This window comes from Athalia rosae, chromosome 7 (assembly GCF_917208135.1).
Source record: "Athalia rosae chromosome 7, iyAthRosa1.1, whole genome shotgun sequence".
Taxonomy (NCBI): Eukaryota; Metazoa; Arthropoda; class Insecta; order Hymenoptera; family Athaliidae; genus Athalia; species Athalia rosae.
In genome coordinates this window covers 11,220,443-11,242,829 of record NC_064032.1, presented here as the reverse complement: position 1 = coordinate 11,242,829, position 22,387 = coordinate 11,220,443, and the positions used below count along the sequence as shown (strand labels likewise).

General features: G+C 40.9%; 3 protein-coding genes and 1 long non-coding RNA gene across 6 annotated transcripts; 3 read left to right on the top strand and 1 right to left on the bottom strand.

The window, feature by feature from the left end:
- Positions 1-2,100: 2,100 nt before the first annotated feature.
- Positions 2,101-9,618, top strand: LOC105689604 (aromatic-L-amino-acid decarboxylase). Of its 3 annotated transcripts, none has more exons than XM_012406749.3 (11): positions 2,101-2,346; positions 4,257-4,374; positions 4,945-5,065; positions 5,156-5,269; positions 5,357-5,476; positions 5,607-5,736; positions 6,905-7,053; positions 7,138-7,249; positions 7,346-7,557; positions 7,627-7,827; positions 8,369-9,618. In XM_012406749.3, exons 2-11 carry the CDS (start codon positions 4,295-4,297, stop codon positions 8,573-8,575), a joined length of 1,446 nt encoding a protein of 481 aa, XP_012262172.1. In that variant the 5' UTR covers positions 2,101-2,346; positions 4,257-4,294; the 3' UTR covers positions 8,576-9,618. The 3 variants fall into 3 exon arrangements, with proteins under 3 accessions (XP_012262172.1, XP_048515005.1, XP_048515006.1); XM_048659048.1 differs by lacking the exon at positions 2,101-2,346 and adding an exon at positions 3,884-4,021; XM_048659049.1 differs by lacking the exon at positions 2,101-2,346 and adding an exon at positions 4,006-4,025.
- A 275-nt stretch (positions 9,619-9,893) lies between these two features.
- On the bottom strand, positions 9,894-13,024 carry LOC105689595 (spermine oxidase). The gene is made up of 6 exons (XM_048659050.1): positions 12,046-13,024; positions 11,611-11,961; positions 10,982-11,502; positions 10,606-10,884; positions 10,408-10,540; positions 9,894-10,319 (listed from the first exon to the last, which is right to left on the bottom strand). Exons 1-6 carry the CDS (start codon positions 12,171-12,173, stop codon positions 10,259-10,261), a joined length of 1,473 nt encoding a protein of 490 aa, XP_048515007.1. The 5' UTR covers positions 12,174-13,024; the 3' UTR covers positions 9,894-10,258.
- On the top strand, positions 10,759-13,667 carry LOC125501910. The gene is made up of 4 exons (XR_007279647.1): positions 10,759-10,896; positions 11,749-11,959; positions 12,063-12,283; positions 13,484-13,667. It is a non-coding gene; the product is annotated as an uncharacterized LOC125501910 (long non-coding RNA).
- Positions 13,668-18,068: 4,401 nt separating this feature from the next.
- On the top strand, positions 18,069-21,945 carry LOC125501904. The gene is made up of 11 exons (XM_048659032.1): positions 18,069-18,265; positions 18,363-18,577; positions 18,816-18,967; positions 19,034-19,195; positions 19,266-19,506; positions 19,556-19,663; positions 19,719-20,161; positions 20,223-20,327; positions 20,391-20,656; positions 20,715-20,969; positions 21,034-21,945. The coding sequence occupies exons 1-11, from the start codon at positions 18,069-18,071 to the stop codon at positions 21,344-21,346; spliced, it is 2,457 nt and encodes an 818-aa protein (XP_048514989.1). The 3' UTR covers positions 21,347-21,945.
- Positions 21,946-22,387: the final 442 nt, after the last annotated feature.

Sequence of the window (22,387 nt, the reverse complement as noted above, 5' to 3'; positions counted from 1 at the left end):
ATACGTATAACATTGTACGCTTATATGTTCCTTTCCTGTCTCATTTGTAAGTCAAGGTTATTCGTAACCTGCGACACATAACGCCACAAGGTGTTTGTGTGATGTTTGAGAGAAAAAAAAAAAAAAATTGATCAAACTGATAGAAGAAAAAAAAAAAATGAAGAATTTGCGCAGAAACGGATCTAGCGTGTAAAACGTATCATGAGTGTGATGATAATAGAGATGTCCTTGGATTTACAAATTGACACACATTATCGATCTTTCTTTTTCTAACTGTGATCGATAAATCGTGAGAAATTTATTTTCGGTTGTAAAAAAGGTTTACGAAATTAGTAGCTCATCAAAGATATATCACTCCAAAGTATCCCACGATCGTACTTCAACTTCGCTCACCAAGTTACGAGAATATAGACGGTGAGAGTTACCTAAGGATATCCAAGTTACACTCGACTCCCTAAATTGCGTTTAACTCGAGTTCAATGGGCGTTCTGATTTCCCTGATTTTCCCAAGTTCCCTGAGGGACATATTGCTAGACATCAACTTGTCCTCCTGATATACCTTACGCATATATACTCTACAAATAAATCAACTTCCGGCAGAATTCTTTTACTTTTTTGCATAATATCTAGTAACTCAATAAACCGGTAGACATAATTTTGCCAATGGTTCTTTTTTTTATCACATCATTATACCTCTTTTTCTCTCCGTTCATCGATAGAAAGACGTGATCCCTCGCATTATATTCGACTGTATTGTGCCAAAAATACACGTGAATTGCCCAGGGCATGAAGTTGTCCAATAAATTTTTTTTATCCCACGTCATTTGACCGACGTTATGCGAAGTTGCTTTCTACGCGGATAAACCGAATACAACAAAGTTTTACGCGCGATACTCGATCGCCCTATATTTTCGAAGGTTGATTTTATAGGCGATCGTTGTTGCAATTAAATCGGTAAACTTGGACGTCATGTATGCGGCAGCATTAGATCGATCTACATTCTACAGGAAGAACGGCCGTATAATATCTATACCGGGACTCAAAATGAAGTCCGTGTGACTTGCGAGATCATGACGTCGTTAACAATCAAATGCCATAAATTTGACAGAAGAAGAAAACGAAGAGGAAAAAATAATCGAGAAAGAAAATCAGCTCGACGTTCTACAGCAGGCAACTTATTTTAGATATCTACAAGAATCGCGGCGACTCGAGTGGCGATGGTTCCTATAGGGAATCCCCTGGGACGATTCGCTAGGATTCACGTCCTTAATTCGATTAGTTGAATTCAACTGCGAGATATAATCTTTACATCTATATAATATAAATGTATAGGTATTTTATCTCACGAATGACGAAGCTTAACGAGATTTTCGAATCGCGTTCGTGCTGCAGCGTCGAACAGCTTCATCTCAAAAAGTTCTTCGCTAGTCCTGTACCGTGACAAACGAGATGTAGATGAAAATTTATTTTATCTGATTGCCAGAACTGGGAAGGGTCACGATCCCAATATTTTCTATAGATGATAATCTTGCTCTGATTTTTTCTCACGAGTCGAATAGAAAATTGTATTCGTTGAAATCCTCGTCCAAAAGACCCCGTACTCCGCTATTAAAAAAAAAACATCATGCAGCAAGAGTTTTTTCTCCAATATCCTGTACTTCTTTTTGCAATATGTATGGTAAGAATTATGCAGTGACACGGAGGTAACGCGTTGTATAAAATTCGTGTCAAAGACAAAATCTTTTTCTCTTCCTTCTTCAGTGCTTTGAATTGATACAGAAGGAAAATGAATTAACTCATTTGAAGTTAGTTCATTCAAAATCTTTTGTAGTTCTGGCTGTTGCTTCTTTAGATTGAAAAAAGAGAAGAAAATTTTCTTTTAAATCGAACCAAAAACAAGAAGACAAAAGTTGAAAAAAGAAACGAACGGAGGAGCGGGAGGATAAGAAGAAACTGAAGGAAAAGTTCCCCAGGGTCCTCGATTTGCGGGGGCGTATAGCGCGATCAAGGGTCGCTTTGGAAGGGGTCGGTTCGTAAGCTGCCCAGGAGTCATGGGTGTGTAGAGGGGATACATAAAGGTGGGTGTCCGATAGATTCACGACACTTGCTCGCGGGCTACCGTACGGTAGAGAAGAAACGGGGCCGACGGTTTAAACAAAAATTACCAGCAAAGAAAACAAATAAACATTAAAAACAACAAGGAGAGTAAGTGTTTCCTCGTCCGAAGCCACAAGTAAAATTTGCAGAAAAAAAAAAAATCAACTCATATTCTCCGAGGATTCTCCGGTTCTTCTTTTTATTTCCTCTCCTACCCAGCGGAGCGGAGAAGCGCGTCATATATCGAAGGTATTTCATAATCATTCCACTAATTAATTCGATCGCCATTTGCTTGATGTGTAATAATAATCTGCGATCGTCGAGTCAGCGATTGGTCGGTTCGAAAAATATTTGAAAAATTTTTACCAACGTTCGATTAAAAATTGTGAAGGGATCAAACGGGAGGTGCGGTCCTTTTGCTCAAGAATTTGATAGATAGGAAAATAGGATATCATTTGAAAGGAATTTTGAATTTTTATTTTAAAAAAGAAGTGTGAAGTTTGAGAAACTCTGCTACTCGAGAGTTTAGCACAACACCTGCAGGAGAGCATTACCCGACCCGGAGAAAAAAAAGGAGGGAAAAAAAAACAAACAATTGTACAGTATTTTATGAAGTAGGTGTAGAAAGTATCGCTATATAATTCGGTACACCTTTGGACAAATCTATTTACCATTGACTTGAAGAAAAAAAAAAAAAAAAAAACGAAAAAGAACTCTCTGACACGTCTTAGTCGATTCAACGGGATAAACGACCAAGGATAATGAAGAATCAATTTCGCAAACTTAACACCCAAATACGTATTAGACAGAAAATATGTGTCTGATGTATTAAAATGCATTTTCGCAACCTTCGAATTCCAGATCATAAATTTGCACGTTGTTTCTTTTTCTTTTTATATCAGATTTACATTAAAATTTGTCGATAGCGATGAATACCTAATTTTCAAGTAATCCGTGACGACATTATGGGACTCTAATAATATATACACATGGAATCTGTTGCCTTGATCGTGAATTGAATTGATTATAGGTATAGGTAGGGGAATTCGGGGCAATATGGGGCAGCGGGGCAACGGGGCAGAATGGGGTACCCGAAAAATGTGATAAAATTTTATTAAAAAATGGTCGAAAAGGATTTCAAACATCATTCCGGATTTGATTGTTTTTTTCCCCTCTCATGGTTTCTGCAAGTACTCCGTATATTGCCCTACATTGCCCTGCATATGCCTGGAATCGTTAATATACACGTTTGATATACATTTGCATAGAAAAAAAGGACTAATGAAACAAAAACCATTTAACCGACCGCGCAACTCAATTGCGTAAACCGTACCAAGAATGTTCCGTACATAAGAAAACTGTTGTGTAGGTTCCCGTTAACAGGATAAATATGAAAAATCACTTGGACGTATATAAAGCAATACATAGATACCCATTTACGCGAATATTTTGAAACGAGGGGGGAAACCCATCGCCTGTACGTCGTGAGGGAAAAGTCAGGGTCGAAGAACTTTTACTTTTTCCTCATGACGAGGAAACCTGCTCAGCTGTTATAATCATAGACACGTACGTACGTACCGTACGCATAAAATAGCTCTATTGTCTATTTGAAAAGACAAACAAAAAAAAAAAAAAAAAAATCAGAAAACCGTGCATGGATTTTGGGTACACAGAATGCGTAACCTGGTGCGCGTGACCTATTAGGCGGGATGCATTTGATGGGCAAAATTTCGGCGGATTTTCTACAGATAAAAATGATAAGATTATACAGATCGGCCAATAGATAAGGTATTCGAAGAACGCGAGCGTCTTCCATATCACGCAATAGTTTAATGGAGCGGACAATTTATTGTAATTGAATGAGGTAAACGGATACTCGCGGGGACACACTTCGCCGCACCGTAGAGATTCTTACACTTTATAAGTGCGTACGTTTCAAATTGAAAGAAAAAACCCTAAATCTTAGTTTACTTCTTTAGACCGTTATATGTCGATTTTTTTTTTTCTTCTTCTTCTCTGTGAATTGATACTAATTGTTCTTGTCGTTTTTTTTTTTTTTTTCAACTACTAGAATTATTTTTGAATTGTTACGTTGGTGTAGTTAATTATAGGGAAAAATTGTTTCATACATTTGTTGATTTAATTTTCTTTTTTTCCAGCGAACGGATTTATAAATAAGGAATAAAAAAAACCCGTCATGGATCCTCAAAGTTTCAAGGAATTCTCTGCGGAGATGACAAATTTCATTACGAATTATTTGGAAAACATCAGAGACAGGTGAGTCGATCGTATAATTGAAAAAAAGGTATCTCTCAAATTAATTGATACGTTCTTTCGATCGCTGGCCTTACGAATTTCGCGTGTTCGACAGAGAGAGAAAAAAAAAATCTCCACTGCCGAAACGAGACTTGATGTAACGTGGGTTATAACAAATAACGTAATATGTGTATGTATATCAATACATAAATAATGCAAAGGCAATTGCTGTGCAATGACTGGAGAAAGGAGATATTATCATTGCCGTAATAAAGATACATAGGTATATAGGTATGAGATAACTTGGCCTTGGCGGCTCTCGCAGATTGCTTTCGCGATGTAATTTTGTATACGCTCCAATTGTCAATTACCACGTATACACACATTGTTTAACCCTTTCGAATGGTAGAGCAAAAAAAAAAAAAAGAGAAATATCAAAAAACCAAGCGTACATTCGTATTGTAACATCGAACCAAATGCAACTTCGAAATTTCCTCGAAGATAGCTACAATACTTTTTTCATCCTCTATTTGTTCACTGGCACAAATTTTGTTTGTTTTGTTATTTAATTTAATTTTTTAATTTTTACAGGCGCGTTCTGCCGACCGTTGAACCCGGATATTTAATGCCCCTACTTCCTACGGAAGCACCGCAATCACCCGAAAATTGGGAAGAAGTTATGGCCGATATTGAGAGGGTCATCATGCCTGGGGTACATTTGAATTTATTTTTCTGACATAAATTTTTTTTATCGGCTTCTAATTGAAGTTGAACCTAATCAATGAATTCAATTCTATCGCAGATTACCCATTGGCACAGTCCGAGATTTCACGCTTATTTTCCAACGGCTCAATCCTACCCTGGAATAGTAGCTGATATGTTGAGCGGTGCAATTGCCTGCATAGGATTTACATGGGTACGATTTTCATGGAGTAGAAAAAGGAATTAATTATACTATGAATTTTGATTGTGGATGAGAAAGAAAATTTACAATGTTTCACAGATCGCTAGCCCAGCGTGCACTGAACTCGAAGTTATAATGCTCGATTGGCTCGGAAAAATGCTCGATTTACCTCCGGTGTTTTTATCATCCGGCGGAGGAAAAGGCGGCGGGGTGATTCAGGTGAGATGAATGTATTGCATTTATCTTCTTTCTTTCCAGTTTCTTAATTACAGCGTCTTTTTTTTCTCGTCATTAAGATCATTGCAAATGGCTTGATTATTTTGTTTTTAAACAATCTCTGATCGAACAGGGAACAGCCAGCGAGGCAACTTTAGTCGCTCTTCTTGGTGCTAAGGCCAAAATGTTGAAGAAAGTAAAAGATCAACATCCCGAATGGACGGATAACGAGATTGTTGGAAAACTCGTAGCTTATGGATCCTGTAAGTTTCATAAATGAAGAAAATTTCTATCAATATACGGGTTCATCATCGTCAAAGAGATTTTTCAAATTCTCTATCTCTTGATCGAACAGATATCATTTCTCAAACTCTCTCTTCCAAAACTAGTCATCACCTCTCATCGATCGGAATTCTAAAATCCTTCAGAAGACAAAATTTGGAAACAATTTATCATCTATTTTCTTTATCCAACGTCTGTCACATACCTACATACCAAGCTTATCCATTCCTGTTTCCACAAAATGATAACCATTATTTCACTTAGAATTAAACTTGTATCGTTGATCTTTCAGCTTGTGAACACAATAGGTATTTTACATAGACGGTTGGGGGTCTCGGGGCTGCAGTTCAAAGGTGGGGTAGTTGAATTTAAATCAACGCTTTGCCCCGCGGGTACATTGTTCGTCCTTTGATACAACGGGAGCAAGTAATCGTTTCTTGTCTTCCATAGAATCGCGAGAGTGAAATTATATGCCGGGGTAGCGAAGATCACCCTCTCAAGGCTTGGAGGAGGGAGGGTTGGGGGTGTGGGGGTGTGGGGGTGGGGGAGGAAAGGGCGGATTTTGGCGTCCCGCGGGAGTCTGTGGAAGACACACCGTAGAGAAGAGTGAAATAGAGTGAGAGAGGGTCGGGGTTTTCGCAAAGCACTTCATCATCGAGCACTTTGTCACCGTGGCAACGCGTAATAACCACTCAACCTTCCACTCCGTCCAAACCCCCCTTCCACCGCCATTTACTTTTCAAAGCCGCCAGGCACTCTATAACGACAATTGACATAGGTTCCGTAATACATGGGTATACTCTATGTAGTATATGATGTATTATGTGCATAACGTTGTCGTAGGTGAATTTAGAGAGAGAACGCTCATTCGAAAAGCATTTTTTTTCTTTTTCGAGAGCACTCCGCGTTATATTTCACAGTGCGGTCATGCACAAACATTCTTCGGGATTTTTATTCTCTCTACTTTTTTTTCAGTTTCAAAAGAAAGAAACTCATAATTTTCTTCTTCTCTTTTTTAAATACCTTGGTATTGTCGAAGTAGGGATCCGAATGGAGGATAAAAAAGAAGTAAATGGAGAAGAAAGTAACTTTGAAAATTCGCGAATCTGATTTATTAATTTATTTATCTCATTAATTATCAATTCGTAGGTCAAGCTCACAGTTCGGTTGAGAGAGCCGGACTTTTGGGAGGTGTTCGTTTTCGACTTTTGGATGTTGATGCGAAGTATAGACTGAGAGGGAATACTCTAGCGGACGCTATACGTGAAGATAAGGAAAAGGGGCTGATCCCATTTTACGTAAGAAGAAAAATATTTCGGCGAATCGTATACTTTGTTATTATTCAATTATGAGATCAATATTCTTAATGATATTATCGCCAGGTCGTTGCCACGCTCGGGACAACATCCTCGTGTGCTTTCGATAATCTGGAGGAAATTGGGGCGGTTACTACTCGGGAACAAATTTGGCTCCATGTCGACGCTGCCTATGCAGGTGATTTCAACGACTCGCGAACTCTCCGACCGATGTTTTGAACCAAATTTTTCGCCTTTCTCATGGAACTTTTATTTGATTCTTTTTTCTTTCTAGGATCTGCTTTCATTTGCCCGGAGTTTCGTTACTTGATGAAGGGCGTGGAATTGGCGGAATCTTTTAATTTTAACCCTCACAAGTGGATGTTGGTTACTTTCGATTGTTCAGCGATGTGGCTCAAGGATCCGACTTGGGTTGTGAACGCCTTCAACGTGGATCCACTTTACCTAAAGCACGACGCACAAGGATGTTCTCTTCCTGATTATCGAGTAAGCTCCAAAAATTAGCGAAAAAGTTTTCAAAAGAGAATTTACTTATTGAATTTGATTCTATTTCAGCACTGGCAGATTCCATTGGGCCGTAGATTCCGCGCATTGAAATTGTGGTTCGTCATACGTTTATACGGTGTTCAAAATTTGCAAAAATACATAAGAAAACACGTTGCTCAAGCTCATGAATTCGAGGCACTAGTTTTATCGGATCCAAGATTTGAAATAGTCTCTGAAGTCATCGTTGGACTTGTGTGCTTCAGATTGAAGGTAAGATATAAATCTTCTACTTCCCCTTCATTCCATCGATCGATCTTTCAATTTTTTGTGGTGTGAATTTTTTTTTCTTCAATCACATTTGATACCCACCACGCCGTAGTTTATTGCGATCGTTCGTTCAGCTGACGGTGCAAATCGTACCAAATCGACGTAATCTTGAAAACATTCGTGAAAGTAACGCTCGATTCTTACCTCAGATGACCTTCTCGTTAACGTTGACAACGTCCCTGACTTAGTTAATTTATATATCTATCTAGTTTATATATACATAGTCGACTCGTTAGCTATTGCATACTCAGATTCTCACATATTTACAGACACGTACATATATGCGACTAGAAAATCAGAAAGCAGGACGGCAATCGCCCCGCAATCAATCTTTGCATCAGATTTTCAATTATGAGTCATACAGAAGACTAGAAGAAAATTAAAACAAAAAAAAAAAACAATAGAGGCAGACGTACAATATTTTATTTATTCATTCGTTCTCTTTTTTTAATCGTTTCCTTTCTTTTGCCTCAATAATTTTCAGGCATCGAACGACGTGAACGAGGCGTTTTTGAAACGTATAAACGGTGCTGGATACATTCATCTCGTGCCATCGAAAATCAAGGACACATATTTTCTGAGACTCGCTGTGTGCTCTCGTCTCAGCGAAAGTATAGACATACAAAATTCTTGGAAGGAAATCAAATTACGAGCTGACGAGGTTCTCGCCGAACAGCCTAACTCCAAGTGATGGCGGGCCCAAATTGCCCGCTCTTGCAGAGCCCTAGTTCCTCCTTCAACCTGCAATCAATCATAGCTGATTCGTTGCAGTTTCAAACTCGAGAAGAACGAATGAAAACAGAAGATAGATTTCCGTAGCAATATAAAGTTTCACGTACCCTGCACATTTTATCGTCGTGAGAAAAAAGAAAATAACGTAAAGAAACTAAAAAGAAATATCTATGTGTGCTGATAATTTTGTGTAGGTTTGTCTCTCTGTGTGTGTGTGTGTGTGTGTATGTAAGCGCGCTTCTTATACGGCGATGAAAAGAATGATAGTTTAATAAAATATTTGGCACGTGAAGTCGCGTGAATTCGAAAGGAAGAATTCACGTTACATAATTCCTATGACGACGTAGAAATGAATTTGATGAAAATGTAAATCACCTAAATACTCACGTATTGATCAATCACTATTGACTATATGTATGTATGAAAAAAAAAAAAGAATAGGCGAGCTGCGGTTTGGACAATAATATTAAGATTATTGACTAATAATTATATTACGATTAACGTCTATTTATAGATCTATATATAGAATTTGAATAAGGTGCAGCGAAGTTACCTGATATATAAATCCGGGTAAAATTGATGATTACCTGATCAATGGATTCAAGGGCCCAATTATTGTCGCTTTAAAAACGATTATTCGAGGGACCAAATCGGGGAGGAAATGGAAAAGGGAAAAAAGACGCGAGGCGATCTTTTGCTCATCGTATTTCACGCTTTAACTATTGTAATAAATACTACATATATTAATTGAAAGAAAAAAGAAATAATAAAAATACCTGACGTATCGAACCGGATTCGAACGCAAAATATATAATTATACATATTTATGTCGGTGAATAAATCATCGCGTGTTATTGTTGTGTGTTATATGTGATTATAACGATATATATATATACATATATATTTATTGTTCCGTCATGATATATGTGAAGCATATAAATCATAAATGTGTACTCCATCAGACCGATCGGTTAATAAAATATTTATTGTTATCGTGTTCAATCTGCAATTAAAATCAATCCACCGTAGCAGCTGCACGCTTCCGATAATCTGAAATTACGTAAATAGTTTTCGATGCGTGACGAATTTTTTGAAAAAGACACGCAAGAACAACATTTTGCATAATCCTTTTTTTCATCTGATTCCATGGTATCGCAACGTTGATCATTATTACGCCAACATTTACCTAGAGATTTAGCCAGGTAAATAGCAACGAGATTTTTTTCAATTTTTTATCAAGGAAACACGTCCCTATATAACGAATAGTAAGTCGGCATAAAGATGGCTCACCCACTGACCTACATTTTAATTCCACTCTTATCGACCCTTCTATCAAAATATACGTAGAAAACGCTGATAGTCATCGTTCCATTCGAAGAAAGTGTTGTACGAATAAAAGAATAAGTACAACACGACTTATCTGGAGCAAACTAGTCAATTTTCCGACGCTGATAACTTTTTGGAAAATGCAGTTACCGATGGATAAAATTTGAACCAAATCAGAGCTCGAATCTTCTGCTTTCGTTTTCAAAGGAAGATCAGATTCGACCGATCAAGGACAAAAATATTACAGCACTTCGTTTTATTTTATTTTTTTACACGTTTATACATAATTATATGTTTTTTGTTCATTGTTTCACGTTCAGCAGGACTGATTGCACGAGTGTGCTCCAGAAGCCGCCGCGGTGGGTGGTCCTCCAAATCTGTAAAAACGAAAACGAAAAAAAAAAAAAAAACAAATTGAGACGTCCCTTCGAACGATTTTTGCGATGACAATTTTTTTTTAATCACTTCTTAGTCAGCTGGATGATTCTTTCTGCTTCGCGAATTCCGCTGAGTCTGGCACCGTGAACGGTACTGTAGTGTCCAGGTATCGTTGCTTCACCGGCAAAAAGTAAAATGGGAGGAATAGGTTCGCAGGGTCCTGTGAGTATTGAAAGAAAAGGATAACCGACAAATGACGACCATTTTCTCTTCTTTTCTTTTTACCAGGCAGCGGGCTAGCAAGGTCACATTGATGTCCGACCGTACTCTCCATCCCCATGTAGCTGTAAGACCCGGCGAAATGTTGATCCGTGCACCATCTACTGCGTAATAAATTAATGGGATAAGGAAGAGTTGGATCCCCGGTGAACTTTCGAAGAACTCTGGTAATCGATTCGACAACTTCTTCGTCCGAACAAAGTTCCATGTCAGACGCTTCTCTGCCGGATATCCAGGCGCACAAGACGTGCTGTGAATTCGCCAGTTCCTCGACATTGGAAACACCTTGTGGAAAAGGTAATTATACCAAATTGTAGTAAAGTTTTATAATTGTTTAGGGAAGGATTAGGGGAAGGTGTATATATTATTTTCGCAAACGAACCTTTCACCCAGTCACATCGATCCGCAAGTTCGTCGTGTGACCAAGCCAATTTAATTCCACCTTCTTTCCATGCCCAAAACGGCCTTGAGTATTCCATAAAAATTTTATTCACGTATCCGTAACCCAGTTTTGAAATTGCCTCGATTTTATCGACTGGCAAACCGGGGCAGAATAATTTGTCGTGTTGATTTTTCAATACGCCGAGTGATACGGTTATTATAACGTAATCAGCTGGAAATTCTTCACCGTCGCAACATTTTACAACCGCCCTTGGAGATTTTGAATCGTTTATAGCACCCCAACGAACGCAACTCACTGGTTTACCGTACCGCAAAGAACAACTTGGTAAATCTCGTAATAACGGAGCCAATACACCAACGTAACCGAGTGGTATGCGAATATTACCACCGGGAATTTCGATGTAACTTCCAAAGTTGTCGGCTGAAATCAGAGAAAGATCATCGCCGCAACGACAACGAACGCAGTTCGTCATACCGTACATAACGCGCGCCGCGTCGTATCTGAAATTGAAAAGTGAAAGAGAACAAATTGTACCCAAACACAAAACGGCGCAAGTGAAAATTAAATAAATTAATATTACGTAGAGATCATACAGTTATTGTTAATACCGTTGTTCATCGGGGAAATTGTGAAGTTCCTGTTGTATCCTGAGTCCCATGAAATTCAGTAGGGTACCATGAGAACGACCACATCCCAGAGTGAACAAAGTCGAAGCTTGTTGTTCTATTTGTTTGAATGTGTGGTAGGCGGTGATACTGACGGGGAGATCGATCGCGCGGCCGTCACTGGTGCAAAAAATACCGCGGCTTGGATCCGGTCTGAAAAGCGGCGTTTTCAGGAGTCCTTCTTGAGCTGCGAGGGTGAAGACGGGATTCGCGACGCATCCGCCTTCGATCCATGTGGCTCCCATTTCTGCGACACCGTCACCTAACCAGCAGGAATGGATTCGACCACCAGGTCTGAAATTTAGTCAATCTAATATTATGGTAATAAATTATATGAAAACGGGGAGATCGGGATTTTCTTATGATGAAAATTCTCACCGATCCGTTGCTTCCAGTATTGTGAAATTCTGCAAACCGCATTGGACGAAACGATGAGCTGCGGAAAGGCCGGCCATTCCACCGCCGATTATAACTACCGTTGGTTCTGGTTTGCTCGGATCCAACATGCAAGGATTTAATTGACAGGATTCGAATTTCGACAATTTTCCACATCCTCGAATCTCCGTCGTGGATAAACATTTCACGTCGTCTTTTTTTAGTGAAAATAATCTGTGAGGTAGGCTGATTGAATGAATTTGAAATTCTTTTGAATTGCCACTTGTCGTTCCAGACCAGTAATGGTTAGTTTCTTGTTCTGTCTTGTAATGATTGCGAGATACTTTGAATTTTCATTTGAATTTTACCTTGCGATTAGTCGTCGAAATCTCCAACGCGGTATCCGCGGTTTTGTCAGGAGCATTTCATCGGACAAGTTTTTAGACTGGACTGTTGAATTTTTACATTTGTTTAACTGTACGGTTATGTAAATGATTTTTACCGGCAAATGAAAGCGTTTCTCTGCTATTGTGAACTGGATGACAAAAGTACTGCCAAGCATGGAATATGTGATTGAAAATACCTCATAGCCAACTCTTAGAAATTTAAAAATGATTTGACCTAATTGTAAGGCTGTTTAAAGCTACTCAAGACTACTTAAGATCCAAATGAACACGACCCTTCGAAATTGAAATTTTTCAAGACAAGGATTTAGTTTCTACCAGATTTTTTGTTCGTATTTCGAAAGCCTATAGGGTTTCCGCCACTGTAACCATTGATAAGGTAGGTAATCAACCCTCATCCCTTATCGACGTCCGATTACGCGTAACTCAATTTATGATTACGACCCCCGCGTCAGGGGTTGTCAAAATGCCACGAGGGATGGCGCTAGCTTACGGATACCTATCAACCCTCATCCCTTATCGACGTCCGATTACGCGTCGCTCAACTTATGATTACGACCCCCGCGTCAAGGGTTGTTAAAATACCACGAGGGATGACGCTAGCGTACGGATACCTATCAATTGACCGAATTGAATATAATTCATTGACGATTCCTACCGGCTGTTTTCAATTAATGTATTCTTCATATCACAATATCAAAAAGTCGTTAATAAAGTATAGAGCTGCTCATAATCAATTTTTAGGAAATTGTCAATTTCTTGGTTAGGATATTTGACTCTTGAAGAAGAGCCTCTAAGAAAAGAAGTGGATTCTACACTCAGGACTGAAAAAATTCGAAGGCTATGGGCTTTAGATTCGTGCGATGATTCAATAGTGAAACTCTTTGCTAACATACTGCTGCTCTTTTACATTCTGAAATAAAATTCGTTAAATAAGTTAATCCACAGATGAATCTTATCGAGATGGCGTATTTTTTTGCCCGAAAAAAACTGAAAAAAATTGTTCATGTTTATTAATTCCGTCTCTTCTGTTACAGAAAATGAACGGGCAGCCTGAAAGCAACTCAGCCCTACATTCTAAAACGCAAGACTCATCAGTGTATCTGCAGAATTGTTCGTTATGTTCGTGAACCGTATATATACATTAATTATTCATTATGTAACTATCAGTCACAAACTTTATGAAATAACTATGTAAAATATACATGTAATTATTATCTGCTGTCAATTTTATTATAATACATTCATTGTATGATAGGTTTACTTGATATGAATAAATCTAATATGATATAATGAATGATGTGTCAGAATTAATTTCACGACGATGACTCCTCAAAAAAATGAAGAACATCCTCAAAAAGCTCGTTTCTTGAAGCTGAAGATTCGCACCTGCATCCATCCTTCATTAACATCGTTGAAGAGCAACATATCGCGTACTGATTTGCCGTATATTCAGGACCTCACCTGAAAGCATGAAGGCTTGATTCTACGCGTGCATGTCTATTCGCTCGATCAATCATGCTTCAAACCGGAACCGATAATGCAGAGCTCTAGAATGCCGGCCCTGAAAATTGAAAGTTTGTCGAAAAGTGGAGATTTGTATCAGGAGAACAGGAAACCCGAGGAGGTGGTCCGAAACTTGGTGCCTCATCATGTGCATGCATTCAATCCTTCATGATTATTCCTAGTCCGATAGAGAGAGCGACTGATCTTTCGCAAGACTATTTATATGCCTGCCCTTGTATTTATTTATTTAATAAATGGTCGATACAGACGAAAAGAGAATAATTCCTAGCTTTAGAACAGCGATCCTCAAGTTAAGAATCCAGGCCAAAAAATTTTTTGGGCATCAGGAGAACAGGAAAACCGAGGAGGTATTTCGGAATTTAGAATTTAGGCCAAAAAATTTCCTGGGTATCAGGAGAACAGGGAAACCGAGGAGGTATTCCGAATTCTGGTGCCTGATCAGGTGCAGGCGTTCCACCTTGTTCATTGATTCCTATTATGAAAGCAAGAGCAACTGATGCATTGCAGGACCGACTGCATGCATGCCTGTGTCTTCGATCGTTCAATCATGCTTCAAACCGGAACCGATAATGCAGAGCTCTAGAATGCCGGCCCTGAAAATTGAAAGTTTGTCGAAAAGTGGAGATTTGTATCAGGAGAACAGGAAACCCGAGGAGGTGGTCCGAAACTTGGTGCCTCATCATGTGCATGCATTCAATCCTTCATGATTATTCCTAGTCCGATAGAAAGAGCGACTGATCTTTCGCAAGACTATTTATATGCCTGCCCTTGTATTTATTTATTCAATAAATGGTCGACACAAAAGAAAAGAGAATAATTCCTAGCTTTAGAACAGCGATCCTCAAGTTAAGAATCCAGGCCAAAAAATTTTTTGGGTATCAGGAGAACAGGAAAACCGAGGAGGTATTCCGAATTCTGGTGCCTGATCAGGTGCATGCGTTCCACCTTGTTCATTGATTCCTATTATGAAAGCAAGAGCAACTGATGCATTGCAGGACCGACTGCATGCATGCCTGTGTCTTCGATCGTTCAATCATGCTTCAAACCGGAACCGATAATGCAGAGCTCTAGAATGCCGGCCCTGAAAATTGAAAGTTTGTCGAAAAGTGGAGATTTGTATCAGGAGAACAGGAAACCCGAGGAGGTGGTCCGAAACTTGGTGCCTCATCATGTGCATGCATTCAATCCTTCATGATTATTCCTAGTCCGATAGAGAGAGCGACTGATCTTTCGCAAGACTATTTATATGCCTGCCCTTGTATTTATTTATTTAATAAATGGTCGATACAGACGAAAAGAGAATAATTCCTAGCTTTAGAACAGCGATCCTCAAGTTAAGAATCCAGGCCAAAAAATTTTTTGGGCATCAGGAGAACAGGAAAACCGAGGAGGTATTTCGGAATTTAGAATTTAGGCCAAAAAATTTCCTGGGTATCAGGAGAACAGGGAAACCGAGGAGGTATTCCGAATTCTGGTGCCTGATCAGGTGCAGGCGTTCCACCTTGTTCATTGATTCCTATTATGAAAGCAAGAGCAACTGATGCATTGCAGGACCGACTGCATGCATGCCTGTGTCTTCGATCGTTCAATCATGCTTCAAACCGGAACCGATAATGCAGAGCTCTAGAATGCCGGCCCTGAAAATTGAAAGTTTGTCGAAAAGTGGAGATTTGTATCAGGAGAACAGGAAACCCGAGGAGGTGGTCCGAAACTTGGTGCCTCATCATGTGCATGCATTCAATCCTTCATGATTATTCCTAGTCCGATAGAAAGAGCGACTGATCTTTCGCAAGACTATTTATATGCCTGCCCTTGTATTTATTTATTCAATAAATGGTCGACACAAAAGAAAAGAGAATAATTCCTAGCTTTAGAACAGCGATCCTCAAGTTAAGAATCCAGGCCAAAAAATTTTTTGGGTATCAGGAGAACAGGAAAACCGAGGAGGTATTCCGAATTCTGGTGCCTGATCAGGTGCATGCGTTCCACCTTGTTCATTGATTCCTATTATGAAAGCAAGAGCAACTGATGCATTGCAGGACCGACTGCATGCATGCCTGTGTCTTCGATCGTTCAATCATGCTTCAAACCGGAACCGATAATGCAGAGCTCTAGAATGCCGGCCCTGAAAATTGAAAGTTTGTCGAAAAGTGGAGATTTGTATCAGGAGAACAGGAAACCCGAGGAGGTGGTCCGAAACTTGGTGCCTCATCATGTGCATGCATTCAATCCTTCATGATTATTCCTAGTCCGATAGAAAGAGCGACTGATCATTCGCAAGACTATTTATATGCCTGCCCTTGTATTTATTTATTCAATAAATGGTCGACACAGAAGAAAAGAGAATAATTCCTAGCTTTAGAACAGCGATCCTCAAGTTAAGAATCCAGGCCAAAAAATTTTTTGGGCATCAGGAGAACAGGAAAACCGAGGAGGTATTTCGGAATTTAGAATTTAGGCCAAAAAATTTCCTGGGTATCAGGAGAACAGGAAAACCGAGGAGGTATTCCGAATTCTGGTGCCTGATCAGGTGCATGCGTTCCACCTTGTTCATTGATTCCTATTATGAAAGCAAGAGCAACTGATGCATTGCAGGACCGACTGCATGCATGCCTGTGTCTTCGATCGTTCAATCATGCTTTAAACCGGAACCGATAATGCAGAGCTCTAGAATGCCGGCCCTGAAAATTGAAAGTTTGTCGAAAAGTGGAGATTTGTATCAGGAGAACAGGAAACCCGAGGAGGTGGTCCGAAACTTGGTGCCTCATCATGTGCATGCATTCAATCCTTCATGATTATTCCTAGTCCGATAGAAAGAGCGACTGATCTTTCGCAAGACTATTTATATGCCTGCCCTTGTATTTATTTATTCAATAAATGGTCGACACAGAAGAAAAGAGAATAATTCCTAGCTTCAGAACAGCGATCCTCAAGTTAAGAATCAAGGCTAAAAAATTTTTTGGGTATCAGGAAAACAGGAAAACTGAGGAAGTATTCCGAGACCTAATGTGCATGCATGCATACACGTGTCTTATATCATAGCGGTGTTCTGCGTCGTGGCTTAGTGTCATGATCTGATTTTGATGAAGGACGTTAATGGGAGATTGGTTCAGGGGAAGAATCAGTGCTAATCAAATAATCACTTTGAAACTAGTCGTTTGTGTATTGATCAGTCATGCAGACAAGATACATTTAACAATCGCTCTAATACAATATTTATCATTTTGTTATTAAATTCGTATCCATGTAATTTACAAGATGTTATATGTTAATTTCAATTTGACAATATTGCTTTAATAATTCTAATATGGTCATACAAGACGTTATGTCACAGTCACTCAAAGATACGTTAACAATTATTCGCTATAGATTCATGATAATTCATTTTCGAAATGAAAACCACCGGACTCAAATACACTCCTGGTTGACGACAAGTAGATGCTCCTCAGCAAGTGTGACGTCATTATTTCAGCACTGGTCTTTCGCGGCGAGTCCATGCGACTCCGGGGTTCGTGGAACGTCAGATGTCCTGAGAGTACTGAGAAAAATAAGATATCTCGATGAGTATTGGTTCTGTCTGAATGCACTCGACGGATTTCTGTACCTGGCATACCTCAATCTCTCTTTCGCTCCTTCCTCTGAGCATGTTGATCGCAGCTGATGTCACTGATTCTACTGCTGGTTATACTGCCATTGCCCAGATTTGTGATGGATCGTTTTGAGATGCTAAGATCATGAAGTTTATCAATGAGTAACGCCTGTAGAGGTGTCGCATAATAAATAAATTGCGAATTGTCAAGAACTTCGAAATTTCCGATTTTTACGTCGCTCGATATTTTTCCATGCATTTACGACTTTTTCCGCCAGATGGGTATAAGACTTTGAAAAAAACACAAACGTACGAGCCAAATCGTTCTCAGTAATCAAACATTCAGATGAAGGAATAAAAAAGCCCCGATCCAGTCGATCGATCACTATCGGAATTGATAAATGTCAAAAGTTCTTGACACCGGGGGTCTCGGAGAGCCTCGTGGGTGACCCACCCTTCGAGTATATTTACTCCCTTCAAAAATAGCGTCAACTTCAGCTGCAAAAATGGCCTCAAAAGCGGCGAAACCAGTCGCAATATCGAAGACTCCCAAAATCCCCGATGCTGACGCTACGGCGAGCCTTCAATTCTCTTTACCTCAGATGCTTGACATTGCTCTAGGGACACCAGAGGTACCTTTCAAGTTTGAGGGGATCACTCAGAGAGTTTCCCAGATTTCATACGAGATTTTTCGAAATGACAGGTTGGAGCTGTGAACTTCAACGTACTTCATAATTTTCTCCACGTGCTTCTGCACCAGATCAATCTTCGAACTACAAAAGTCGAATATCGTGGAAAAGATGCCGCACGGTTACAGGTGAGAGCTCACGTCGAAGATTACGAGGCTGTAATGCGATTAAAAATTCCAATTCTCCGCAGAATGTTGCAACGGCAGCCCGAATGGAACCTTCCCTTCACCTTCACGAGTATAACATAATAGAAAGTTCGGGAAAGGTAAAGCAGAGAATTCACAGCGACGAAGATCTGACTGTGAAGGTTGACGTCTACTCCGAAGGTACCTACAGTGCACTCGATTGACCCCATTTATCAATGATTCTCCTCTTGATCCCGACAGAATCGAAAGCTGCCGTGGGCACCAAGGGCGGAAAAGCCACCACGAGTGCTCCAGCTAGTGCTAGAGGAAAAGGAGTCAAAGAACAAGGTTGATTAGACAAGACGACGGGCAAAATCTGAACGTGAAGGTTGAAAGAACTCCTGGGTTTCAGGGTCCAACGTATCCTTGGAGGCGAGAGGTTCGATCGGGAGCAGAAGTAAAAAATCGAAGGGTTCCAGGCTTCGGATCGGTGGAAACTCGGAGGGCGAAGCGCACTCCGTGATATTCGTCGAACCGATAATAGACGGAGCCTTTCCAACGGCGCTGGGCTTCAGGCAACTTGAGGACACCGTAAATATCCAAGTCCAATGAAAATAAAATTTGAGAAAAAAAAAAAACGCTCGTTTACCGTTCCAGATACGCAAGCTCCAGGCGGATTTCCGAGCCCTTGAAGAACTCGCCACTACACCGGAGATGATAGAAAGGATAAAAACCAACAGTACGGATCCCGTTACCGACATGTGGCACATCATCAACATCACGAAGAGGCTGGACGCTGCGGAAAAGGGAATCGACAAGGTCGGCGCCCAGGAATCCATTTGACCCCGAGCACTCGGTCGACCATTTTTTTGTTTTTTTTTTGTTCCAGATAACAGAAATGGTGCAGGACCTGATCAAGAGTGACAAGGTTCTCAGTGTCGGTAGAACGAGTAGCCCCGGCGTAGAGCAACAGGGCACGGGCGATCTTACGAATCAAATAAATGAGATCGAGAAAAGAATGACAGATCTGGAGAAACGCTTGACTTACGAAAACGATGGAAACGCAAACGCGGAGGACAAACCCGCTGGATTCGAGAGGAAACCTTCGATTCGAAGTACGAATACGCAGAGTGCGTGTATTTCATCATCGACTGTTACTACCTTGAATGAATTTTTCAGGCGAAAAGCGAACAACTGACGCCGACGGTGACCTCGTAGCCCTCAAGATCGAGATTACTCAAGTGCGAAAAGATCTGGACGAGTTGTCTGGAAGAATCGGAAACGCCAGTATGACAACTGATGAATTTCATCCGTAAAAATTATTCACTAAAAAATATTGCAGACCACGGGGAGAGTACGAAGAATCCTGCGGACGTCGTCGTTAAATCGGAGCCCGGGGATCCTGCGGACCACGGGGAGAGTACGAAGAATCCTGCGGACGTCGTTGTCAAATCGGAACCCGGGGATCCTGCGGACGATGCGGAAAGTTCAGCGGCACTTCCGAATGAGACGGCTAAGATTTTCGAACAGATGCATGGAATGGAAGCGATGTTCGAACAGGCCACTCAGGAAATTCTCCGGCGAGTTCACGAACTGGAGAAGGACGTTGGCTGTCTCATTGAAAAATCGAACAGTGCTCCCATGGCTGGTGTCGCTACGGATGGATCACAGGCGATCAGTGAACTTGTCGGTAAAATTCAGACGATACAAACCGATATGGAAAACATGAATCAGACCGCGAATCGACTTCTGGACGAAAGGGAGACGCGGGAGACTCACACGAATGTAGGATTGAGACTTGAAAAATTATCAGAACGAGTGAGCCTCGACTTACAACGATTTTCAGGCCCTTCTGGAGCAGATCGAACTCCTGAAGACCATCAAGGCGGATAAGGAGGACCTCGAGGAAGCGTTGGCCGATAAAGCGGACGCGCACGCTGTGAACAGGAAGGTAAATTTTGGATATGTCCCGCGTTTTCGGCTTGTCGATGCACGATTCTCTGAATATATCCAGGTGTCGTACGCACAATTTGACGCGGTCTGCGACGACCTTACGCGGGGATTGGAAGACGCCGTGTCGAAACTTTCCCAGCAAGAAGGTATATGGCAGAAGACATTGGATGACGTTCAGCAGGAAATCGAGGGTAAGCTGGACAAAATCGAGATATCGCCGCTCAAGGACTTCGTCAACAATAAGCTCAAGAGTCTTCAGGATAAATTGAAAGCTGTTTCCGAGATGCGGCGAGAAAACGAAGCCGCTGGATCGAAAAAACTGCTTCGGTAGGTATCGTGAAGCGGGTACGATTTTTCTCATCATTTATATCTTATAAACGACCAGAGACGTCCAGTGCATATCCTGCGACAAAAATGTCGTTATGAAAATGCAAGAGGGTATGTCATTCCACGCGGAAGCTCTACCGTGCACTCGGAGCATAAAACCGTATCTGACCTACGAACTAGACCAGGTCAGGAGGCATCAAAAGAAACTCCCTCACGGAAGGAACATGATCCAGTTCGAAGCTGCGATGCAGGAGGAGGCGAGGAAGACTCGAGCGGTTTCGAGGAACCAAGAATCGTTGGAAAAGTCACCGAGGTATCTTCAGCGTTACGAAATCAAACCAAAATAAATTTTCTCACCTGAATTTCAATCCCCTCAGACAACATCTCTGCAATCGATACTGCGGCGGAAGCCACACGGTGACCACGCCTCAGCAAAGGGTAATGAGAATGGGGCATTTCTTGAACCAATGGGGACCGGAGGCGATTCAATTAACCGAGGGAGTGATCAAGGGCACCGATGGCCAGATGTACAGAAGCCGGGCCCTCCCAACTTCTCCCGAAATCTGCAGGTCGCAGGAAGCCGGAGATCAACGCAAACCTGACGAAGTGCCGGCTTCGCCGTCACGTCCTTTCGAACCACGATCGGCCAGCGTGGCCAGTTCCCGACTTGCGGTAAGAGGATCTAATTGAAAACTTTTACGAGTTGTATAAATCTGGTGTTCATTTCGACTACGGTTTTCAGGAGGCTCGGGATTCGCTTGTCAGTTCCAGATCGAACATGAGAGCCAGTCTTTTACGTGAGTATCCACAAGGCGGGATCGGGAGCTTTTCGAATCAACAAAGCGAATGATTTATTTCAGAGAGAAGGTCGACGGCCCGTAGATCAACAGCTACGAAGCCTCCGGTTCCGGTGGAACGTGGATCTGTGACGATTGTAGCGCCGAAGGTTTCGGTGAGTTCTTTCAAAAATCCCGTAGATCAATGATTCTCCGCTTTTCTAATACCCGTCTTCGTCCCAACAGAGTGAAATTATCGAAACAACGGTGCCCGCCGCGGAGACGAAGGCAGTCAGCGAAGAGGAAGTGTCACCTGAAAAAACAGAAGAAGGTTTTCAACCCGTCTCAGAATCTGAACCCGAGTTGATAGAACAGCCTGAAGAAGAAGACGAAGAAGAAGGAGAAGCTGAAGATGCGGTCTCACCTTCGAGCGAAAAGCCTCTGCCAGTTTCAGAAAGTGAAGCTGAAGAAAATCAGCCGAATGAATTTCCTGCAGAAGGTGAAGAAGAAGAAGAAGAAGAGGAGGGTGGGGAGTAGCAGCCCTCGATTTTTCTGACGGTCACACAACCGAAATTCGGGCTTGTTTTAATTTTCGTACGAGGACTTATTTCTACGATTTGTAAAAGTTTAGAACGCGGGTGCTTATTGAAACTTTGTAATTGTTATTGTTATTATTATTATTATTTTTTGTCTACAGGTGCTTGAATATTTTTGTAATTTATCAACTTAATAAACCGTTATTATCGAGACACAAGTATTTCCAGCGTACACCTTTTCATACTACAGTTACGTAATGATTATTGAGGAACCGGAATACGATCCGTCTCGTTCGGATTTATCATATTACAATAATATGTTAGTATTTATTGTATCGATGAAACAGCGAGATTAATATCATTGTCAGCGAGATGATCGATCTCATCGGTATCATTATATCTGCGGGTGTGTCGTTGCA

Bases quoted from the DNA above. Each gene is read 5' to 3' on its own strand.
- LOC105689604 (XM_012406749.3), top strand. From the start codon at position 4,295: ATGGATCCTCAAAGTTTCAAGGAATTCTCTGCGGAGATGACAAATTTC. The intron at 5,737-6,904 runs GTAAGTTTCATA...ATCAATTCGTAG, and splicing joins ACTCGTAGCTTATGGATCCT to GTCAAGCTCACAGTTCGGTT. The intron at 7,054-7,137 runs GTAAGAAGAAAA...TATTATCGCCAG, and splicing joins AGGGGCTGATCCCATTTTAC to GTCGTTGCCACGCTCGGGAC.
- LOC105689595 (XM_048659050.1), bottom strand. From the start codon at position 12,173: ATGTTGGATCCGAGCAAACCAGAACCAACGGTAGTTATAATCGGCGGT. The intron at 10,885-10,981 runs GTTCGTTTGCGA...CTTTTCCACAAG, and splicing joins TCGATGTGACTGGGTGAAAG to GTGTTTCCAATGTCGAGGAA. The intron at 10,320-10,407 runs GTGATTAAAAAA...TCGTTTTTACAG, and splicing joins ATCATCCAGCTGACTAAGAA to ATTTGGAGGACCACCCACCG.
- LOC125501904 (XM_048659032.1), top strand. From the start codon at position 18,069: ATGGCCTCAAAAGCGGCGAAACCAGTCGCAATATCGAAGACTCCCAAA. The intron at 19,507-19,555 runs GTGCGTGTATTT...TGAATTTTTCAG, and splicing joins TCGAAGTACGAATACGCAGA to GCGAAAAGCGAACAACTGAC. The intron at 20,657-20,714 runs GTAGGTATCGTG...ATAAACGACCAG, and splicing joins GGATCGAAAAAACTGCTTCG to AGACGTCCAGTGCATATCCT.